This window comes from Oryza glaberrima, chromosome 9 (genome assembly GCF_000147395.1).
Source record: "Oryza glaberrima chromosome 9, OglaRS2, whole genome shotgun sequence".
Lineage (NCBI taxonomy): Eukaryota > Viridiplantae > Streptophyta > Magnoliopsida > Poales > Poaceae > Oryza > Oryza glaberrima.
In genome coordinates, this window is record NC_068334.1 from 17,652,205 (window position 1) to 17,673,448 (window position 21,244).

Here is a 21,244-nt window from a genome sequence, read left to right on the forward strand (position 1 = left end):
TATATGCATATCTTTAGGGGGAGCTTCACACTTCTCTCATTATTACAATTTTAAATTCTATTATCTTTTTGTGAGCTTTAACCATGTTGTCATCAATCACTAAAAAGGGGGAGATTGAAGGTGCACTTAAATCCCCTAGTGGGTTTTGGTGATTAATGACAAGGTGGTTAAAGGGGACTAACGTGTTTATTAAGTTTATTCACAGGAATTTAGTCCTAAAGCAAGCTGTGATGGCTAAGGATGCAAGGAGACCCCCCAATTTGAATGATCCTAAGTGCGAAAAACACCGAAGGTGATTAGACTAGGTCTTTCACTTTCGAAATTGAGTTTAGGAAAAACCGTACTATAAAGAGGGGTTTCAAGTGTGGTTCTAGGGTATACAAAGTGCTCTGAGTCATATCCTTGAGTCTAAAGGTTTTTGGAATCTTTTTTTGGAAATGTTTTTCCCCGGGACAGAGAGGCCTACCTGGAGGTCTGGCCGGAACCTCCGGACACCAAAGTTTATTTTCTCCCCGAGACAGAGAGGGCTACCCGGAGGTTCTGGCCGAAACTTTCGGGCACCGAAGTTTAGCTAGATTTTTCCTAAGTGCTGCCCGGAAGTTCCTGGCACTTTTGCCCGGAACCTCCTAGCAGGTTTCCAGTTCAATCTTGTGAGTAACGGCTAGATGACGTCACCTAGCCGTTATATATATGGATTTCGTCCCCAGGTCACCCTTTGGCCATTCCACTTCAGTTCTTTCATGTTCTAGGGTTTTCTAGCCACTCCCACGCTTCCTTTGCTTCCTCCACTCAAATCTAGAGCCTATCTTGTGAGATTGAGAGATTAGATTAGAGTGTACGACTGTTTTGGAGATGGCTTGAAGATTATGTTTGTTTGAGCACTTTGGATACCTTGTGGGCTGTCACTTGGGCATATTACTCTTGGAGATCTTCTCCTAGACGGTTAGGTGTCGCCCGTGAGCTTCCAAAGATCTTGTGGATGTCCCGGGAAAGTTTGTGAAGGTTTTCCTCACCTCCGCAAGGAAACGAGGAAAGCCTATTCACCCCCCCCCCCCCTCTAGGCTACATCTCTGCACGTTCACAAGATGTGCATCCACCTGCAAGAGTGCACACTGTAGATGCTGATGCCTGCAAAAATTAGAAGTTAATAATTTCAGTAAAATTTAGACCTTAGTCTTAGTCTGAAGATGTCTGTTCTGTCAAAAATATACAAAGAAAAAAGGGTATGTTCAACAGCGAACATATCTAGTCAGAAGTTCAGAAAAAAAAATTCAATTGATGTGCTCCTTTGAACAACAAAAATTTAGAAAACTGCTGTCCGATTGAGCTTTTTGAGTTTTCATCTATCCGAAAATTCAGAATCAGGACATGCAGTACTAATTTCAAAAAAATACGACGAATATTGTACACATGCTGTAAAAATATCACATATCTCAGAGTTTACACATCTCACAGGACATGCAGTACTAATTTCAGAAAACTACGACGAATACTGTACACATGCTGTAAAAATATGACATATCTCAGAGTTTACACATCTCACTGCATATTTTGCAGTCCTGAAAACCGTGACCAAAATTCAAAACTCATGAGCCCCATAATAACCATATAACACTAGCCTATCAGAGATATGCCTGAAAACTCAAGAACACTGTTAGTCTATAATTAGTGCTGAATTCCATGATCCAACAAAAAATAAAAATAAGAACTTCCCTACACTAGAATCATTCGTGCTATTCTTTTCAGCAAGAGTTCCAGAGCTGTGCAATTGGAAGAAAGATTTAGGCCAACAAACACACAAACTAAGAACGAATCAGGTACTTCAAGCAAAAAATGATCTGAACATTCCCGCAATTGAAAGAAAAGAAGTGCAAGAACTGCTCAAGTGAAATGAGACCAGACCTCATCCTAAAGTGTGCAGGAACTAATCATATTCCCCATACAATTCATGCCAGAATCAAAACTTTAAAACTAGGAAAAGCTGAAATTGTTTGTACTGCTAGAACTAGACTAGTGAACCAAATTTGTCACTTGAATTGCTAGTAAAGTACCTGAACTGCTCGTAAAGTAATTAAACAATGGCTCCAATATCTCTATTTAGTACCTGAAGAATCAAAGCACAAACAGCATCGCATAACATTGTTATTCAGCCAAATTAACCGAAAAAAATCTCCAAGATTTCAGCAATTGGAAAGACAACAAGTCATTACAGCTTATTGAATAGATCCCACAACAGTCTGAGCACTCAAAAAAACTATGTCCAATTAAAATAGTATGGAGAACAAACCGAATGGAGACCACGGCAAGACGACATCGCAGCACCCTAGACCACGGCAAGAGGGATGTCGGGGACGCGCGGGGCCGCTGGATACGACGGATCTGGCGGCAAGGCTCCCAAAGGCTACACCCTTCTTCACCTCTGGCGTCCTCAAGTATTCCTCGTTGATGCAGGCTAACCTATGGAGTGCAGGGAGCAGGAGCTCGTGTTGCCCTGTAGCATGTACATCTGGAACAGAAGAACAAGGGGCATCCACCAGCAAGGAGCTTCTCACATGATACCCATGCCATTGAAGCTTCCAGATCTGGAGCAGAACCACCATGCAAAATCCCATCGCATGAAGTAAAGAAAAAAATAAAGAAAAACCAAATTCTGGTTCATTCCTATACGCAGGGAGGGCAGAGGAACCCTATAAATCCCCCAATCCCCAAACCCTAGAGAAGTCCCCACCTCACCGAGGAGAACGATACAGCTATGGGGATCCAGCGGAGGGGTTGGCGTCGGGAGGTAGCGCGGGTGCGGTTGGTGGAGGCCTCGTCGGCAGCCTTGGCGGAGGCGGCGCGCTTCTTGCTTTTCTCGCTTGAGGGAGGGAGCCGACGACAACCGCGGAAACGAGAGCGAAACCGTCCCCGCCTCCTCGCCAGACATGGACATGCCCGTTCTTGCCGCCTAACCCATTAGATCCAGCACGCCGCCTCCTCCCTGTAGCACGCCATCGCCGTCGCCGCCGCCTCCGCTTCCTGATGCCACAGCTGCCGAGCCGGCTTCCTGCCTCTGTAGATCCAAAAAAAAGGGGGGGGAAATTGATTAGTGGTTAGTTACGGTGTGGGACCAACACATGTATGTATACGACGATTTAAACACTACTACCAGTAAAACAATTACTCAGTAGAAATTAATAGTAGCGTTAGTAACACCATTACGGGAATTGAGGGGGACACGGATGTGCTAGTGTGGTGTGGTGTGGTGTGGTGTGGGGGTAGGGGTGTGGGTTGCCCCCGGGGGGGGGGGGGGGGGGGGGGGGTGGGGTGGGAGGTGGGTTGCGGTTTAATACAACGTAACCGTATAGTGTGTGCTCCAAATCAAGAGCAGTAGCATTAGCTTACCAACTCTTCGCTCTCACTCATTGCTATACGCTTGATCGTCATTTGCCACAAGTTAATATTATCAATACAAAGCTATCTGCAGTGTCCAGTTCTTCGATACCCACCTAAGCTCTAGCAGCTGCATAATTCAGAGCTAGGGGCCATAGCACGTAGTACTAGCTCGATCCATGGCTCGCCCGCCGCGCTCACCCGCCGCCACGAAGTCGCGAGGGGATCTCCATGCAAGACGAGCACAACATCGGCAACAGAGCCCGCCCGCTGCGCCAGCTCTGCCCGCCGTCGCGCTCGCTTTGCCGGCCGCCGCTGACGGCCTCTCCCCCCATCTGACGCCACGCCCGCTCGAGAGAAGAGAAGAGAAAAAGAAAAGAAAGAGATGCGGTATGTGGGCTCCACATTTTATTTTATTTTATTTTTGCTGACTATAATGTCACGTCAGTGAAACAAAGCAGAGGATAAGGGATGTCAAAAAAAAAAAGAAATCGATGTAAACTGTAAAGTTGAGGGACGCCAGGTGAACTTATTCCTATTTGTGATCAGTTAGGCGGCCCATCGAACGATGGCTGACGCAGAAGTCACGCTCACTCTGACCACTCACTAAAATTTCTCCTCACTACCACCAACAAATAAATTTATCCCCTTTTGCCAAGAGTGAACCAATCACTTCAACAGAATCAAAATGCAAATATACATGAGAAGAATGGGGGGATGGGTTCTAAACACTCTAGCATTTTGCCATGAGGATATCCAAGTGCTGTTCGTTCATTCAGCGTCTGTTGCAAAGCAGTTCCTTCCCGACCAATTTCCAACCCCTTGTTCACCTCACAGCAAATCTGCAACCCAAGACCAAGAGGCTCTCTTTTCGTCTTCCGTTCCACACTTTCACTGGTTACTCAAACCAGGCCTCTCCGACCATATACTTCTCTCAGGAGCTCGTATCTCGCGTTCGACATAGAGCCTCCTTGCCGTGTAGTCGAACGAGAGGCCCCGTTGCAGGGTGAGGGTGGAGAGCTCCTGTCGTACAGGGACGCCAGGGGGTTGCCCAGGTCGTCCAGGTCGTCGTCGCTGGTGTACCCTCTCCTCTGCACCATGGAGGCCCTCAGGTCCGGCTCCGCGTTCCCGCCTGCGTCTGCTACTTTCTCCGCGACATCCTCCGGTGAAGGGGGGCAGTAGACAACAGGAGCCGCGACGCAGGGGAATGTGGTGATCACATCTTTCTCCGTGAAGCGCTCCAGCAAGCTCTGTGTGAAAATTTAGCAACCAACACTGATTGAGAAGGTGTAGAGTGAAACTATAGAAGTATCTTGGTTAGTCATTACATATGGTGAGCAAGATTGTATTTGGACTTTGTAATGCTACAATGCAATAATATCATTTAGCAAATAGACGTCGTACCTCGCCATTCAGCTCCTCTAAAACCATTCCAGGAACAGGTTCAGGACAGAACTCGTCAGGAGTGAAGTTGCAGAGTATCCTTGTTACCAGTGGAATGCCAATAGAAGGGCAGACCTAAACAGAATGACAAAATTTTAACTGCAGCACTGAACCTGAATATATGTTCCAACTTAAGAGTTGGAGTGACTAAGCATGAATACGGACCTCCTTCCTGATGGACTTTTCAAGAAGCATGTCCTTTGGGAGCATCAGAAGATCACTTAACTCGTTGAGCAGCTTGAAAGAATAAAAATCAGCAGCACCACTTCTGTCATCACTCCCATCTCCTGCTTGACCATGCTTCTCAGGGGCAGCAGCAACCATGCCAAACTTATCTTGCAACCATCGGGACCAATTTCCGATCTGAAGAAGCATTTGGTCCATTAACATTTGGTTTTGTTTGCAAGGAAGAGATGATTTAAAACACATGTTCTGGTTTGTTCTTCATGCAGTTACAGGAAACGTTCCAACGTAAGTGGTTTTAAACTAAGAACGTAGTTGTTTTGCAATTTGGGCACATACCGAGTTCTTCAGCTGTGCACCTGATCCAAAGCTGAAGTCACCAGCTGGAATCGGTAGAACTCTTGAGTCGACAATTGGGTCAGATATAGGATCAGATGGTACTTCATTTGCAGATTCACGCAGGACTGCATTAAACATAGCAACGTCTAAACGAGCTACACAGTGCTCCATCACCTGACAATAATAAAACAACTCATGCATAAACTTCACAAAAATGATTATTCTTCTCAAATTAAATATCAATGATTAAACATACCAGTTTTGCCAACACTGGTAAGCATCCACACTCATGTCCACCAGCACGAAGAGGACATATTCTGCTGAAGGCATCTTGGAAAGCAGTTTTCCAAAGATGAATGGAGAAGTTCCCTTGTTGCTGATCACCCAAAGCAGGTCCCAACAAACTCCCAGCCTTTGGACTTGATATATCTTCCACCAGTGTTTGCATGTGGGGTGTCAATGCCTGAAAAGGAAACATCCTTCAGAAAATTGACAACAAAATGAATCGAAAAAGCTGTCTGCTATCCTAGTTTTACAGAGAATAAAATGTACTCAATTTCCTAAAAAGTGCCGAGAAAGCATAAGAAAGGTTTTACCTGCCACCACACTGACTCAACAATCCGAGAAAAGATCCATGATTCAATCTTCTCCAGTGCAGCCACGAGTGTACCAGTTTCCCGCCAATCATCAGGCAATGGCCAGATAGCAGGTCTAGCATGCTTGCCACTGTAGTTGTTTTTCCGCCGCGTTGGTGAAGAGTTCTTACCGAGCATCTTTGCATTAACATTTGTGCTGAAAGCCTTCATAGCAAGACTTGGTTGGCGTGAAATGCCAAATGTTTGTGCAATGATCTCTCTTAGGACAACGGTGTTTGATAGCCAGAATGTCAACCTACATAAAGATTTATTTTAAAAATGATGGTATGCGGAAATATAAGCTACCCAGAGTTACATACTATATCCAATTACAGATACTTTACCTTGAAACATCATTTCCACAAGACTTTGCAACAAGGACAAGCCCAGAAACGAAGTTCTGTGTGACAGAAGCTTTCTTAACAGAGGACCAAAACTTTGATGCATGAATATATAGCCTGGACAGACGCCGAGCTGGTGTGTGCAATTTATGCGATGAACAACCGTGCTCTGGCACTACTGAATAAAGAGAAATCTCAAGGGCAGCAACTTCTCGAAGTTCCTGCTCCAACCTTTCACATTTAGATTCTAATTCCTCACTCTTTTCATATGCAGCTGATTTACCATCATAAGCTATGCTTTCTTCAGTATCAGCTATTTCCTCGTCAGTACCAGTACTCTGATCACAATTTGGGGCTTCATCCAATATATCAATCTCCTTTGCCTCTTCACTAGATTTAACATCAGCTGCTATACCCGCAATGGTCCTATCGTCAGTGCCACTCTCAATGCTCCTTTCATCAGTGGTGTTGTCCTCAACGGTCGTATCATCAGCAGCTTTTCCTTCAGTGGCCTTATCATAAGAGGCCGTGCCCTCAGTGGCCTTATCATCAGCTACATCCTCAATGGATTTATCATCCGTCACTATATTCTCAATGGGTTTATCATCCATCTCCTCAGACACCTCAGATGAAGGACAAGAAGGAACTGTCACTGTTTCTGGCTTTGTTATCTCAATGGTTTTAGCACCATCAGATATTTTGTTTGGCTTTGGAGATTTGCTCTGCAAATTGTTTGACGATATATATTGCAGCTTAGTCTGCACTTGGCGATTGGAATTAATTCTGCCTGAGCGTGGGCTGTTTTCCTTTGAATCTTTCTTCACTAGCTTCTTTGGAACCCTTGAGACTCTTTTGGCTCTGGTATCTTCATTGCTGTTAGCCTCACCCTGAGATGAAACAGAGTCTCTAGCTGGTTCATAGTCCGATTCAACTTCTTTTCCTTGTTTACCATCCCGTTCCACATCAGTTGAACGCTCTTCTCTCTCTTCCGTATTCTCTACAGTACCCATCTCAAAGGTTGTTTAGTGCACTAGAAACTTGATACCTGTATATAAAACCAAGAAAGTTAGTAACAAGAGCAAAGGTCTAGCAACTTGATCAGGTCAATGAGCAAGATAGCAAAAGAGCTTTCAAGGGTGGTCCGACCGTGCAACATAATGATTATGACAGGAAAAAGTCACGCACAAAACAGCTTGTACATAAATTGCTTTAACTGAAGAGATCAAGAAAATGTACTACAAGTGCAGTACAAGTTCAGAGAAGATAAATAACTTCCACTGCACCCAGAGTAAAACGCTAAGAAGCCCATGTTCATAACTTCATAACATTGAACAAGTGAGAGGACATCAAATGAATAACTGATCTCCAGCTTGTCTCAACAGCTGTACAGCTAAGCAGAATCTCCACCTTAAAGAAGCATCTCAAGCAAGATTTTTCACCTTAAACCGACGTAATAACATGAGAATTCAGTACAATTATGCTTCCTTGTCCAGTCGATCTCAGGAAGAAGGTGGTTGTTAAGCACATGGCAGTGGGGCACGCTGGTCTTGGACCATCATGCGACTTGGATTGCATTGGAGAATTTGAGGTCCCAACGGCGCGAAAGAGCCCCAGACATAAAGCTGTACAATAACTGTAATACAGGCAGATCTGACAAGCCGCAGATTTGGAAAAAGCTAACCACAATCCATGATGAATATGCATACTGGCCACCAGTGACAGTGAGCTATCCAGTACTGGATTCCATACCAAATAACCCCAAGTCCTCCTAGTCATTGCCCACATTCACCAATCACCACACGAAGCAGCTAAATACTAGGCAAGTGCAGTGATACTACTTTGGATGGATCGAGCAAATGGCTAGAGCAATTCACCATGTAAAAGTTCAAGATTAACACATAGTGTATAATATATTGACAAATTTCGGATGCCACCAATGGTCCCCAAAATTCACATTCGGATGCTCCGTACGCGCAGAATTTTTTTTTTCAGGTAACCGCTAGTGCAGGAGAATTCAAGCCAATCATATGCGCGAAAGAAGTAAAGGAAAAAAAAAAGAAAGGTGACATGAGAAAACTATCATCTCCGATCAATGCGCAAATGCGGATCAAAACATACTAACAATCGGCTACACGGCTAGACTTCCCCTCCCCAATTACGAACAAAAAAAAAAAAAGCGGACATCCCATCCATGTCGCAGGTACAGCAACGATCAGCGCGCGTGCAGTTATTACGAGGAGAAGAAAATCAATAATCAAAACCACGAACCAACCGAATCTCGAATCCGATACGACACCGCGAAATCCCACACTGCACAGTGCACAAGAACGAACTAGATTGGGGATGATTCGGGCCGGGGAAGCGGAACGGCGGCGGTGGTGGTGGCGAAAAAAAAAATCAGAATGCTCTTCACCTCACCTGCGCTTGCGCCTGCGCCTGTTGCGATTTTGCCGCTTCAGTTGCCGCGACGCGAGCCCGAGCGGTTGCCGACTCCAAATCCGAGCGGGAGGATGGACGACGAACGTGCTTGCGTTGGATCAGCGACGCGGCGCCGCCCGCCCCCCGCGGGCGTGTGCGGAATGTCCGTGCGGCGGTCGTCGGCGGCGGATGCGGCCGCGACCACGGCGGCGAGGGGCGGTGGCAGTGGCACCGCGTGGGGGTGGTGGGTTTTGGTTTTTTGGGATGGTTCGCTGCGGGCTGTTTATATCAACGTGCATTTCGAGGCCACACACCCTCTCTCGAGTCGGTTCACCGCACGCGGTCAGCCTACCTGCCGCTTTCCACGGCATCTCAACCATTTTTTTCTCCAAATAACGAGTCTTTTTTATATTTTAAATATGTACTCCCTGTTTTATATTATTAGGCTGTGGCGGTGTTTGAATTTGAAGATAAAGATAAAAATGAAGTGTTTCAATAACGTGTGATTAATTAAGTTTTAATTATTATAAATTTGAAAAATGGTATAATCTTATATTTTAGAAAAACTTTTATATATAAAGTTTTCGCATGAAATACACCGTTTAGCAGTTTAAAAATCATGCTACGAGTATCAAAATTTTATTCAACTTTTGTTGAAGAAAAGAACACCTATGTCCGCACAGGAAACAGAACGATCAATTAGCGTGTGATTAATTAAGTATTAGTTAACTTTTTTAAAAGAAGATCAATATTTTTTTAAAGCAACTTTCTTATAAGAATTTTTTTAAAAAAATGTACCGTTTAGCAATTTAAAAAACTTGCGTGCACGATAAAAATAAGTGAGTTGGGAAGTGCTAAGTTGTTTGATTTTTTTATCAAGTTTGTAAAATATATAATAATACGCATAGCACTAAATTTGTTTCATTACGTCTAACATTTGATAGTTTGGTTGAAAATATTAGTATATATTTTTATAAATTTAATCAAATCTAAAGAGGGTTGACTTAAAAAAAGTTATATTTAAAGATATTTTCAGAATATATAGTGTTACGTTTATTGGATTCGCCTAATGGCGGTAGCGAAACATAATTTTGGATCCGACTTTTGTATTTATACTATTAGTAATTTCAAATTAAGTTCAGAAATTAAAATTAAAAAGTGCCTATAATAATTTAAAATTAAGTTTAAAAATTTAAATTTTAGCTTTAACTTAGCTGCACTCCAACAAGCAAATTGCTTTAGCCTTTCGGATGAAAGTGATTAGGATATGATTAATTGAGTAATAATTGTTATAAACTTGAAAGACATATTTTATTTATTTTTCAAAAAACCTTGATATATATTTTTTTTCTAAAATATATATCGTTTATGCTCACCGATAAATAAGAAAGCAGAACATTCCCTTGCAAAGTGGCAAGGCAACAATTAAAGCAGTGATAATGCCCGTTCAAAAAAAAGCAGTGATAATGAAAAAGATAGGAAATGAAGAATTCGAAATTATTCACTTGGATCATGAGGTGAACGTACTCCTGGTCAGTGGTCTCTGGGATCCCCGACCCTGGTCGTTGTAGGCAGAGGCTGTCGGTGGTGGTAGCCTGGTAGGTCACCACCAGCGTCACAGAATCGGATTAGAGCAAGTTTAATAGTATAGCCAACTACTAACTCCAATTTATCTATAGCCAATCTAATAGCTCATCTATACAATAGTTATATACTACATTATTAATATCTGGTCCCACCTATCATACACATACTGTGTTTTGGAGTCCATGCTACAGCTGGCTATAAATCTGTAGCCCGCTGCTCCTCTCCCTCCTTGTCTATCTTCTTAAAATATGTTTGTAGTTGGCTTATAGCAAGCTATTGTAAGTGCTCTTAGGCGGCTCTCATTAGCCGGTGATTAAACAAAACTACACGCGGTTCTCACTTCTCATGCGCCGCCGGTGTGATAGCCGTGCAACGGCGAGCACCGAACAGGACACACGGTGGCCGGCCGGCTGGCCGCCGGCGGCAACGTGGCCACGCTCCAGCTCACCGTCACAGCAACCGCTGCTCACTGGGCTACACACTGTACGCCCCTGAACACTCCAAATAAACACGCGTGTACTAGAAAAAATCGGCAGAAAGCTCAGGTTAACCACTAACCACCTGGCAGTGTTATTGCTACGAAATTGGTCATGATACACCGTAGAATGTTAGATCTAGTGGTCGGAATATTTATTCTTTATCTTACTAAACAAAAAATATCAACTAAATTCCCTTGCTGAAAAACACTATCATGCACTAGAATAAATTGAGTAGGTCTCCTATTTGTTTTATGCGGTCCCTCTGATCTATATTTGTGGTCTCGGTTTGATTATGGTATAATTGTGAACCTTTTTTTTTTATTTGTCTTTGTCTCATTGTGCCTTTCATTTTTGTAGCTTTGCATTTTGGCTGTACGGGCTCTCCAACAACCCCGCAAAAATAGATCTATTGTTATTTGTTGTCGATGTCAGCATGGAGTGGAGTGGTAGAGTTTGTGTGAAATTCACACAAATAACAAAATAATGCCCATGAAACTTTTTAGATTAAGGGCCTGTTTAGTTTGCGGAAAGGAAATTTTTTATTGTCACATCGAACGTTTGACCGGATGTTGGAAGGAGTTTTCGGACATAAATGAAAAAACTAATTTCATAACTCGCCTGGAAACCGCGAGACAAATATTTTGAGCCTAATTAATCCGTCATTAGTACATGTGGGTTACTGTAGCACTTATGGCTAATCATGGACTAATTAGGCTCAAAATATTCGTCTCGCGATTTCTCCCCTAACTGTGCAATTAGTTTTTAAATTTATCTATATTTAATACTCAATGCATGTGTCCAAAGATTCGATGTGATGTTTTTTGGAAAAAGTTTTTGGGAACTAAACAGGGCCTAAATTACATCTGATTAATTCCCACTAAGGTGATGTTCTTTTATAAAGAATGAAACCATTCTATTTAACGGCACGCTTCCCGAAGTTCTAATAAGCAGTGATATTTTCATAAAAGTTTTGTTAGTATATATGAATTTCTTACGAAATTAGTTTCAATTATGTTTAAACAATTCTTTTGTACCCTCGAATAATTATCACAAATCATTCGGCTATTAAAAAAACACCCTAAAACAAATCCATACACGTAGTTATCCCGCCGTCAAATATTCAGAGTCAAGACACACAATGAAGCTCATGTTCAAGAGATGTACTACTGATACCCGTATGCCTTTGAGAAGTACAATAGTGAGAAAGTCTATTATAAGCTTACGTGGATGAGAGATATGACAAAAAGTTGTGTTGCTCTCATGCAAGAGCTAGCTTAACACAAGCTCCTAGACAAATACAATTAATATATAAGTGAGATAGAGAGATGAGAAGAAAATTTTAGCCAATCTTATAGCTAATCTATTATATGTGTTGGCTTTAATATTAGCTAATAGTAGAAAGTGAGCTCTATTATTATCCTTGCTATTACAATTAATGCTCTTACCAGTATATGAGTAGTTTTTTTTTTTGGAAATTAGCACGAAATGATTGACAGCATTAGTACATCCCAGTGTGACCAAAGAGCAGGCGCATCTACGTACGGAGCGCCGCCGTATGGCTTCTAGTACAGGGACGCTTCGCTTGCATGGTTAGCTGCTCACACAAGAGGCCAAGGCATAATTAAGCTGCAAGGACTTCACTATAGTCCAGCTGCCATTGTCCGGGGACCTCTTGGAGCCGGCCCCACATGTCAGTAAAAATAATGTGATTATACAAGTTTTCTGTATGACAGTATGAGGGTGATGTGATGACGTTACATGACACTTGGACGGTGGAAATGGAATGTTCTTGGAGACAGAACTCTGATGCTAAAGGAAGATTTGTCTCGCATTACAGCTTTATCGGATTAAAAGCATTGCTTCGCCCATTACAGCTGCCAAACAAAGAAATTTTAGGCCAAAAGAATGGCCGGAGGCAGAGAAAGATAAGATGACATGCAGCGATGCAGACGTTGCGACTACTCACCGCGAAGGCATGTCATGCTCTACCGACACTGTTTGTGGCACGGTTTTACCTAGGCCAGTTGAGTTCTCTTGTAACAAATTACCATGGCATATGCTTCCCAAGCTCCTATATTTTTTTAAGAGAATTCTATATATAATTTTCTTAAAATATTATTTTTGAAACAACTCCAACTTTGTAATAGGTGGTAATCCATTCGCTTGTATCCCCTTCGTCCCATAAAAAATCAATTTAAAATAAGATGTGATGTTTTCTAGTATATTGAATCTGGACATGTTTATCCATATTCATTGTATTAGGAAACGTCACATCTCATCTAGATTGATTTTTTATCGAACATCATCACAAAATTAGAAAATCCATCACCCATTCATCTATATTCAAACCAAACAAACTAGGCCTTAAATGCCCCCAGCATACAGGAACCCACCACAAGTCTTTTATGGATGGAGTGAATTTCAATGAAATATGAAACCAATTCCTAATAGGAGTGAGTGAGTGACCATATCCTACATACCATTTGGAGTGCAAAAGCCAGCCCTAAATTTTTATATAATGCATTTTGTCTCCAGTGAAGACTTAGGCTGCTTCGAGAGAGCAGGTTCGGAACGCTTGATTAATTAAGTATTAGCTATTTTTTTTCAAAAATGGAACAATATGATTTTTTTAAACAACTTTCGTATAGAAACTTTTTGCAAAAAGGCACCAAAATAGCAGTTTGAAAAGCGTGCGCGCGGAAATCAACGAGGAGAGGTTGGGAAACTGGACAAAAGAACTGAGCCTAACATTTATCTCTCTATAGTACTCCCTTTGTTTCACAATGTAAGTCATTCTAGTATTTCGCACATTCATATTGATATTAATGAATCTAGACATATATATCTATTTAGATTCATTAATTGAATATGAAAAATGTTAGAATGACTTACATTGTGAAACGGAGGAAGCAGTATACTCCAGCTGCTTAAGGTGAAATCTTGCTAGAAGAAAAGGAGAGACAAGTACGACTGTACGAGTAGTATACAGAAAAGAATTGTCATCATAGATAATGGACGGTGGACAGTGGTTGGTTAGCATTAAGTCATTAACAGCTTTGCCAGCTATTCCCTATTCCGCATCTGCACATTAAACATAATGGACCACACCAAAAAGTTCTAGGACATGACAATAATCAAGCTATGGTAATTGAACCACACAGAAGACTACTCCATCTGAATCAACAGAAATTCTGTAGGAATTTCATGGCAAGGGAGATTACTACAAATGGGGCTTTATAAGAAAATTCAGCGGAAATTGAAGTTCTGAGTTAAAAATACCGTGCTTGCAAATTATGGACCATCTGCATGGAGGTCACACAGACACAGCAGATCTAAACTACAGGGAAATTTGAGAAACAGAAGAAATGCGCTAGTGTCGCGCAAAAAGGCAAGGAGAAAAATAATAAAATGCAGGGCAGACATAACAAAATACAAAAGGAATCAAGTAAAAAGATTGGCAGAACTGTTCAAAAGTTCATGAAAGACATATATAGCTTTGTATCTACGCAAAAGTTAGCATCTGTACTCATATGAAGGCTATGAGTATGTACAAATAATTCAGGAAAGAGGTCTCATAAAGATGCGTCCTGAACAAAGCAAGCAGAATAAATCTACATTGACATAAAGGATGAATAAGTTGTCGATCCAGGTCTAAAGTGCAAGACAAATGGTAAAGCATGAAAAGACAACATCATCGTTTTGTAGATCCCAAATTCCAAATACCTACATTCCACTTTGAGCAGTAACTAACAGTCTTACAGTACTGAGACTGGCTAGGAGCCTAGGATGGCTGCTCAAAGCATAAGAAATCACCAGGAAACAAGAAATAGTCCTTACGGTGTGATTCTCTATGTTACTAGCTTTGATGTAAGAAGAAAATAGATACTATATGTGGATATGCATCTTCCTCATGCGCATTATATCAGACTAGCAATCCAGTTTCATATTTCAGTGGCATATTTATATCTCACTCGTCTGCTTAGTTAGACCTCAGAACTTTCAGTTCACCTCAAATTCATCTAGCATTCCATGGTCTGCTAAAAGTTAGAATGCCAACACAGTTTGACAATATTTTTGCTTACAGTAGTAACAATAGATGGCATATGTGAAAAACACAGGTTGCATTTTGTAAAGAAGAAATATGTAACAGAGTTGCAGTGGTGGGATGGTGTTCAGTGTCTACAGTCTACACAGGCCAAGACACTAAAACATTAAGTGAAGTACGTACCCTTAAAAAGATACAAGGTTGTTCAAATATAAAGCATAAATTGCAGGATAGTCCATTGTAGGAAGGAACAAACTAATGCAAGATTCTGGGCCTAAACAGATTTCTATGAAACTTTCACTAAGGCAGTGTTTTCCCCTCCACTTATTTGCTCGTAAAGTAAAATTACTAGCCAAACATATTACACATGGCAGGAGGCAGGCAACTAATTCCTTATAGAGTACAGAGCACAACTGATTATTTTCCCAATATGCTGCATAAAAGATTGAAGCTTCTACAAAGTCAATCAAACCTCAGTAACCCAGAGGTCAGTTAAAACAGTTAAATGGAATTGCTCCTATGGGCAATAGGAGAGAAATCAGGGTTTAAAATTATTTCTCCAAAAAAATGTAAATGTGACAATTTTTAGAAGAAATCCACAACTCGTACAACATGCAAGAACAAGGTTGGAACTTGACATTGAAGAATCATCAGCTCCATATTGGTTATGTATACATGAAAAACATTCAAACAGCAGTAGCCTTGCTGGGAAAGCGGACCTTATATTCATGGGCATTATTCATCATGATAACAAATCTGATCAGCTAAAATATTCAAAATTGAAAAAAACATATTTTCTTGTCTTCCCTGACCTCATTGTTAGTTTTAGGCAAATGAAGTATTGACAATGTAAATCTTCCTACTCAAAGGAACCCTTATATTTCTCTGTATGCGTGTTTACAGTTGTTGTGTTTAGCAAGATGCCAAGAAAATGGAAAACAAAAACAAAGCACTATGATCATGGTCTATGGTAGTAGCTAAGGACCTTAATATGTGATATACTTTCATGGTTCACCAGGCGATGGTGAAAGTGTGTCCTTTAAAACTAATGATATTATAGTGCATGTCGTTGATATACTCATGTTTCATGTTAAGCGATAGTATTCAGACGGATGTGTTCAATAAATTGATAGACTAGTTGGCAACTTGCCATCAAATGAACTGGAGAGAAATTTAAGCACCTTAAACAAGAGGTAATATATGCAACAGCCACCGGTGCTACAGTACAAAATCATTCATTGTGGCAAATTTCTAAGTTATTTTCAGATAGCTTAACAGCGCCATGATCTAGCAATAAGGTAACAACCATCATATCCGGGGAGAGGGATAGCTATTCGTGATTAGAGTTTGGATTCAGCATTCATCACGATGATGCTTAACGTATTTGATAAGACGGATAGTTATTCGTGTTTAGAGTTTGGATTCAGCATTCATCAAGAATAAGATAATGCTTAAGCAACGTTCAACTATCTGCTCAACCTAACCCCAACATGCGATCTGCAACTGAGTTAGTTGGGAACGGGTGAAATTCACGAAAACACTCAGAGCAGCACAACTAAAGGAAGAGAAAATAATAGAATTACAAAGCATTTCAAAATGTTCAGGGAATTCGCCATCATCGGACAAATTCCAAGAGGAAACAGAACAAAAACAGAAACAAGAGCACAGTGTTCATCCCGCACATCTCAAACATCTTATTGGGAGTAAAACAGATGCAGTATTCTAGGGTTCGAGGTGACCTGAGGCGCGCAGATCACTCGGCCTGGGCCTCCGCGGAGGCCAGCTCCTGCTGCTGGAGGCGCTCGAGCGCCTTCTGGTGCGCCCAGGTCTCGAGGGTGAGGTCGGGCTTGGCGTTGAGCCCGACGCCGAGGATCACGACGGTGAGGAACGAGGTGACGTAGCAGGGCAGCTCCCAGTCCTCCCACTTCCGCGACTCCCCCGCCGCCGGCGGCGGCCGGTTGAAGAGGTAGCCCTTGGGCTGCTCCTCGTGCCCCGGGGTCGTCCACCGCCCGCCCCCCTCCCCGTGCCCGCCGCCGCCGCGGACGCGCGCCCCGCCGCGCAGCCGCGCCCGCAGCATCCCCCCCGCCGCCGACGAGATCGCCCGCATCGAAGCCCCCCCGGTTGGTGCGCGCGCCCGCGTGGTGGTGGTGGTGGTGGAGATCGGAGAGAGGTCGCCGCCGATTTGGGGGAGAAAGGGGAAGAGTTGCTCAGCTACGCGGAGACAATGCAGAGGTGAGGGGTTGCAAAATGGGCTGGGCTTTGGTCAAGTACATTGGGCCGGGCTGAAAAGGTCGGGTTAATAATCATTATGGGCCGGATTTGGAGGTTTGGACTCTTCTTCTCGATTTTGAAGCTCCCAATGTTTCGCTTGGGTTCATGCTTATAAGCTACTCCCTCCGTTTTATATTATAAGACTTTTTTGTCTTATCTAGATTGATTCATTGATCAATGTACTCCCTCCATTCCAAAATGTTTGACGCTGTTGACTTTTTTAAAAATGTTTGACCGTTCGTCTTATTCAAAAAAATTAAGTAATTATTAATTCTTTTCCTATCATTTGATTTATCGTTAAATATACTTTTTATGTATACATATAGTTTTGCACATTTCACAAACGTTTTTGAATAAGATGAATGGTCAAACATGTTTAAAAAAGTCAACGGTGTCAAACATTTAGGGAATGAGAGAGTATATATTTTGTATATATGCCTAGATTTATTAACATCCATATTAATTTGGATAATGCTAGAAAGTCTTACATTGTGAAACGGAGGAAGTAAATTTTAATTTTTAGAACTTTATTTTAGAGTTGATTTTGTGGTTTTTTTTTCATCGTAGTTTATTTTACAACATTTTCTTATGAAGAACACGCACATAAAATTTACTAACAAATTATTTTTAAATTGCTATAATAAGCAGTTCACATAAGCATAAGTATAAGCGAAAAAATGAGATCTTTTTGTATGCAAGGTTGGAATTACTAGTTATCTCCTAATTCCAGAAAATTTGAACTGTTTGGAACGAAGGATTTTTGAAAATTTTGACATCCTGACAGCAGCTATGGAGAAATTTTTTATTTTCTTGGGAAAATTTGCAGTTCAGCGGGACCAAGATCTGGAACTAAAATGACGAAACTCCATGGAACTTGATGTGTTCTTTTTTCAAAAAAAACTTGATGTGTTTGTACGTACCATGGAGAATGCACAGCGCAGCTGACTCACTGAACTCAACATCGCTTTATGGAGTAAGCAAAGTAACAGGCAAACAAGAAGTTGGAACAGAAATATGAACAGACAAGAACATTAAAATTCGAAATCCAGATCAGAATGACAGCATAGGTTTATTATAGACAATTGAGATTGAATTTGATTGTATCTGATTCAGTCAGTTCAGTACTCAGAAATCAATTCAGCAGCCATTCTCGCCCATTCGCTGAAGCTTACAGGGAGTTGGGACTTGAGGATTTTTATTGACTGGTAAGAACCTTATGCCATTCAAGCGATGATTATCAACATGGTAAGACCATTGCCTTTCATGTGATCTTTATTTACACGTTTCAGAAAAGAATCACCACTCAGATTGTGATACAGATACTTGTACAAATGTGATGTTCAGTAGGCTTGCTCTTCCATTACCTACTGACAGCCAGCGATTGCCAGTCATGGAATGACAGCTTGTCGACTGTCGATGGCTGGAAGAGGAGAGGATCAACATCCCAGCCTTTGAGGCTTCCTCTTGACCATCTCATCCTCACATTGTCGATCTCAAGGCCAGAGATGTGCTCCAGCATCATACCACCGGTTCGGTGCTTCACCATCTTTTGGCATCCAGGCCTGTAATCATACAGCCCTCCCGAGTAGTTTGTCCATCTCTTGTAGGTTAGGTCGACATTCTTGAACTTCAGGTTGCGAAGCAGCCCATGCTTCGATCCAGCCAAGAATACTCCGTTTTCTGATACCGATGAGATGTTGATGAACTGAATGTCTGAAATGGTGCCTTCTTTGGAATCTGGGTGCCTTGGACATGTGGTGATGTAGATCGGTTCAGCTCTCCCCCACCATAAAGGATGGTAGTACCTGGTGCTCATTTTGATGTTTGAGAACACCACATCGCTCACATTTCCTGCAGGAATGAAAACTCCAGTTTAGAAGAGACTTAAAGCAAATCTCATTTCTAGACCAAAGACCTTAATGGTGCAGTTTTTACTTGATGAAAATTCACAATAGAAATATTTCAGCATACAGGATAGGTTTGCTGCTGTATAAAAATTTCATGGTGCTAAAGCAATTTATAAATTCTATATAAACACGGGGTACAAATGCAGCATAAGGTTCAGTTTTCCTAAAAAAATGTCCGTGAAAACAATCTAATATATTTTAATTGCTGCGGAAATCTTAGAGCTTGCTAAAGAAAATAGTAAGTACTACCTAATATCACAGAATGGCAATACACACAACAGCAAGTACAGGTCAGTACCTCCATCTCTAATCTGCATCCCAAGTCCTCTATGTGAATCAACTATTGTAATGTTGTCAAATACCAGCTTCTTGAAGTCAAAGAAGCTAGTGCTGCCAAACTTGATAGCGCAAGATTTAGTGTGTATCCAGCAGTTTGTTGCCGTCAAGTTGTAAACAGGACCTGTGGTTGATTTGGGGCATATCGCATCGTCTCCGGTGTCTATGTGGCAATGAGTGATGGCCGTGTTGTTTGAATCCTCAATGTCAATGCCGTCGTTGTTGGGAGTGTCAAAATCCCCATATATCGACACATTGTGGATCATTGTATTGTCACACCTGACAATATGCAGACTGCAGGGAATGCAAGTGTATATAGCCTGTTAACTTTCCCTGAATACCTCATCACTACACAAATGCTGTGTAATTTTTGCTAGTCAGATGATATCTAGGGCAGTGGAGTACAAATTAGCCGGATTTATCATCTTTAGGATGAAATGACAAGGGAAATGTTGTCATGTTTTGGTTGTTCTACTACGAATTGAGCAATGGATTTGAGGTATCAAGAAATGCTCACCACCAGTAGGCAGGCTGGTTGAGGGTGATCTCGTGGATCGTGACGTCCTTGGAGTCGATGAATCCGACGAGCCGCGGGCGGCACTCGTCGCCCTCGCAGTCGCCGGTGGCGTTCCAGCTCACCATGATGTTCTTCTGCGGGTTGGGGGTGACCACGAATGCCCCGCCCTGGCCGTTGATCTCGCCGCCGCCGGTGACCCCGGCGCCGGTGGTGTTCTCGGCGAGGACGACGTACCAGCGGCGGGACTCGGGAGGGTAGTCCGCCTGCCTGGTCCCGCCCAGCAGCCGCGCCCCGGGGGCGACGTCGAGCACCACCCGCGAGCGGAGGTGGACGGTCGCCGTCAGGTAGTCCCCCGGCGCCGGGAGGAGGACGCGCCCGCCCCCCGCCGCCGCGCACGCGTCGACGGCCGCCTGGATAGCCCCCGTGTCGTACCGCGCGCCGTCGCCCGCCGCGCCGTAGTCCGCGACGGAGAAGACGCGCGCGGCCGCCGTGAACGGCAGCAGAAGGGACGAGACGGCGAGCGGAAGCAGCAGCAGCGGGGACGCCATTGTGACGTTGACTCGCTCGCCAAGAAGCACTCTCCCTTCTCTTCTACTCGAGCTGCACAGGATTCGCTTGGGAATTTTGTCAGTTGGATCGGGGTTTCATCGTGTCGCCGCCGTGGCGCGGACGATCGGAGCGAGAGGCAGGGAGTTCGTTGCGAGGGGAATGGATGATGAGATGGATAAGCTGGAGTGGTAGCTGCCGCTTTCGTGCTGGACTCTCACTCGAGGATGATGGATAATGGGATTCAGGGATCAATCATACTACCTGATCTCAAAATGTAGATCACAGGTGTTCTTGGTTGCTTGTACAAGTTTGAGAGTTGTGGCACAAGGTTGCACGGAACCAGATCCTCTGAAGTTGGGAAAACTACTCCCTCCGTTCTAAAAAAGGCAACATATTATAACGAATCTGGATATAGAGGTAGTCTTTTTTTAAAAAAAAATAACAGAGGGAGTACGTCAGTAGCCCATCGATCGACCGTTTCTCAAATATGGAACCCTCCCAAGAAAAATCCAATGTTGTCCTTGCTCGCACGCTAGCAAACATGATAGTGACTGCGAGCGATGACATCATTGGCTTTTTTTGGAGCATTCCATACTCGGAGGACAGTGGATTGATACGCCACTGCCCTCTGACATAGTTTTCCTAACATCAGAGAATGCGGTGCCAAGGTTGCACAGGTTGGATGGGTCGTGGATAGGGCTAGGAAAAAGAATGATGGCACTTTAGCTCGCACAGCTCGGCTTGTTTGGGTTTGTTAACAAGTCAAAACTAAAGTTTAACCTACTCGTAAATCTCAACTTAACTCATCCCCCATCCACTCAT

General features: G+C 42.8%; 4 protein-coding genes across 9 annotated transcripts; all 4 read right to left on the bottom strand.

The window, feature by feature from the left end:
* Nucleotides 1–2,071: 2,071 nt before the first annotated feature.
* LOC127784074 (uncharacterized) lies at nucleotides 2,072–3,282 on the bottom strand. Of its 5 annotated transcripts, none has more exons than XM_052311260.1 (3): nucleotides 3,202–3,282; nucleotides 2,729–3,052; nucleotides 2,072–2,582 (listed from the first exon to the last, which is right to left on the bottom strand). In XM_052311260.1, the coding sequence occupies exons 2-3, from the start codon at nucleotides 2,930–2,932 to the stop codon at nucleotides 2,265–2,267; spliced, it is 522 nt and encodes a 173-aa protein (XP_052167220.1). In that variant the 5' UTR covers nucleotides 2,933–3,052; nucleotides 3,202–3,282; the 3' UTR covers nucleotides 2,072–2,264. The 5 variants fall into 5 exon arrangements, with proteins under 5 accessions (XP_052167220.1, XP_052167219.1, XP_052167218.1 ...); XM_052311259.1 differs by having other exon boundaries at nucleotides 3,164–3,275; XM_052311258.1 differs by having other exon boundaries at nucleotides 3,149–3,275.
* Nucleotides 3,283–3,759: 477 nt separating this feature from the next.
* On the bottom strand, nucleotides 3,760–8,974 carry LOC127784073 (uncharacterized). 2 transcript variants are annotated; one of them, XM_052311256.1, is made up of 8 exons: nucleotides 8,727–8,974; nucleotides 6,317–7,358; nucleotides 5,934–6,228; nucleotides 5,594–5,800; nucleotides 5,338–5,511; nucleotides 4,981–5,178; nucleotides 4,777–4,890; nucleotides 3,760–4,622 (listed from the first exon to the last, which is right to left on the bottom strand). In XM_052311256.1, the coding sequence occupies exons 2-8, from the start codon at nucleotides 7,321–7,323 to the stop codon at nucleotides 4,275–4,277; spliced, it is 2,343 nt and encodes a 780-aa protein (XP_052167216.1). In that variant the 5' UTR covers nucleotides 7,324–7,358; nucleotides 8,727–8,974; the 3' UTR covers nucleotides 3,760–4,274. The 2 variants fall into 2 exon arrangements, with proteins under 2 accessions (XP_052167216.1, XP_052167215.1); XM_052311255.1 differs by having other exon boundaries at nucleotides 3,761–4,622; nucleotides 8,732–8,974.
* A 7,396-nt stretch (nucleotides 8,975–16,370) lies between these two features.
* On the bottom strand, nucleotides 16,371–17,046 carry LOC127783609 (uncharacterized). Its single transcript, XM_052310798.1, has one exon. It carries the CDS (start codon nucleotides 16,947–16,949, stop codon nucleotides 16,596–16,598), a length of 354 nt encoding a protein of 117 aa, XP_052166758.1. The 5' UTR covers nucleotides 16,950–17,046; the 3' UTR covers nucleotides 16,371–16,595.
* A 1,084-nt stretch (nucleotides 17,047–18,130) lies between these two features.
* On the bottom strand, nucleotides 18,131–20,724 carry LOC127783712 (probable polygalacturonase). Its single transcript, XM_052310899.1, has 3 exons — nucleotides 19,874–20,724; nucleotides 19,319–19,650; nucleotides 18,131–18,964 (listed from the first exon to the last, which is right to left on the bottom strand). The coding sequence occupies exons 1-3, from the start codon at nucleotides 20,419–20,421 to the stop codon at nucleotides 18,474–18,476; spliced, it is 1,371 nt and encodes a 456-aa protein (XP_052166859.1). The 5' UTR covers nucleotides 20,422–20,724; the 3' UTR covers nucleotides 18,131–18,473.
* Nucleotides 20,725–21,244: the final 520 nt, after the last annotated feature.

Coding starts and splice junctions, on each gene's coding strand:
- LOC127783712 (XM_052310899.1), bottom strand. CDS start 20,421: ATGGCGTCCCCGCTGCTGCTGCTTCCGCTCGCCGTCTCGTCCCTTCTG. Junction 19,651..19,873: donor AACCAGCCTGCCTACTGGTG/GTGAGCATTTCT, acceptor CATTCCCTGCAG/TCTGCATATTGTCAGGTGTG. Junction 18,965..19,318: donor GATGCAGATTAGAGATGGAG/GTACTGACCTGT, acceptor TCATTCCTGCAG/GAAATGTGAGCGATGTGGTG.
- LOC127783609 (XM_052310798.1), bottom strand. CDS start 16,949: ATGCGGGCGATCTCGTCGGCGGCGGGGGGGATGCTGCGGGCGCGGCTG.
- LOC127784073 (XM_052311256.1), bottom strand. CDS start 7,323: ATGGGTACTGTAGAGAATACGGAAGAGAGAGAAGAGCGTTCAACTGAT. Junction 5,801..5,933: donor TTGAGTCAGTGTGGTGGCAG/GTAAAACCTTTC, acceptor TTTCCTTTTCAG/GCATTGACACCCCACATGCA. Junction 4,891..4,980: donor AAAAGTCCATCAGGAAGGAG/GTCCGTATTCAT, acceptor CATTCTGTTTAG/GTCTGCCCTTCTATTGGCAT.
- LOC127784074 (XM_052311260.1), bottom strand. CDS start 2,932: ATGTCCATGTCTGGCGAGGAGGCGGGGACGGTTTCGCTCTCGTTTCCG. Junction 2,583..2,728: donor GTATCGTTCTCCTCGGTGAG/GTGGGGACTTCT, acceptor GTTCTGCTCCAG/ATCTGGAAGCTTCAATGGCA.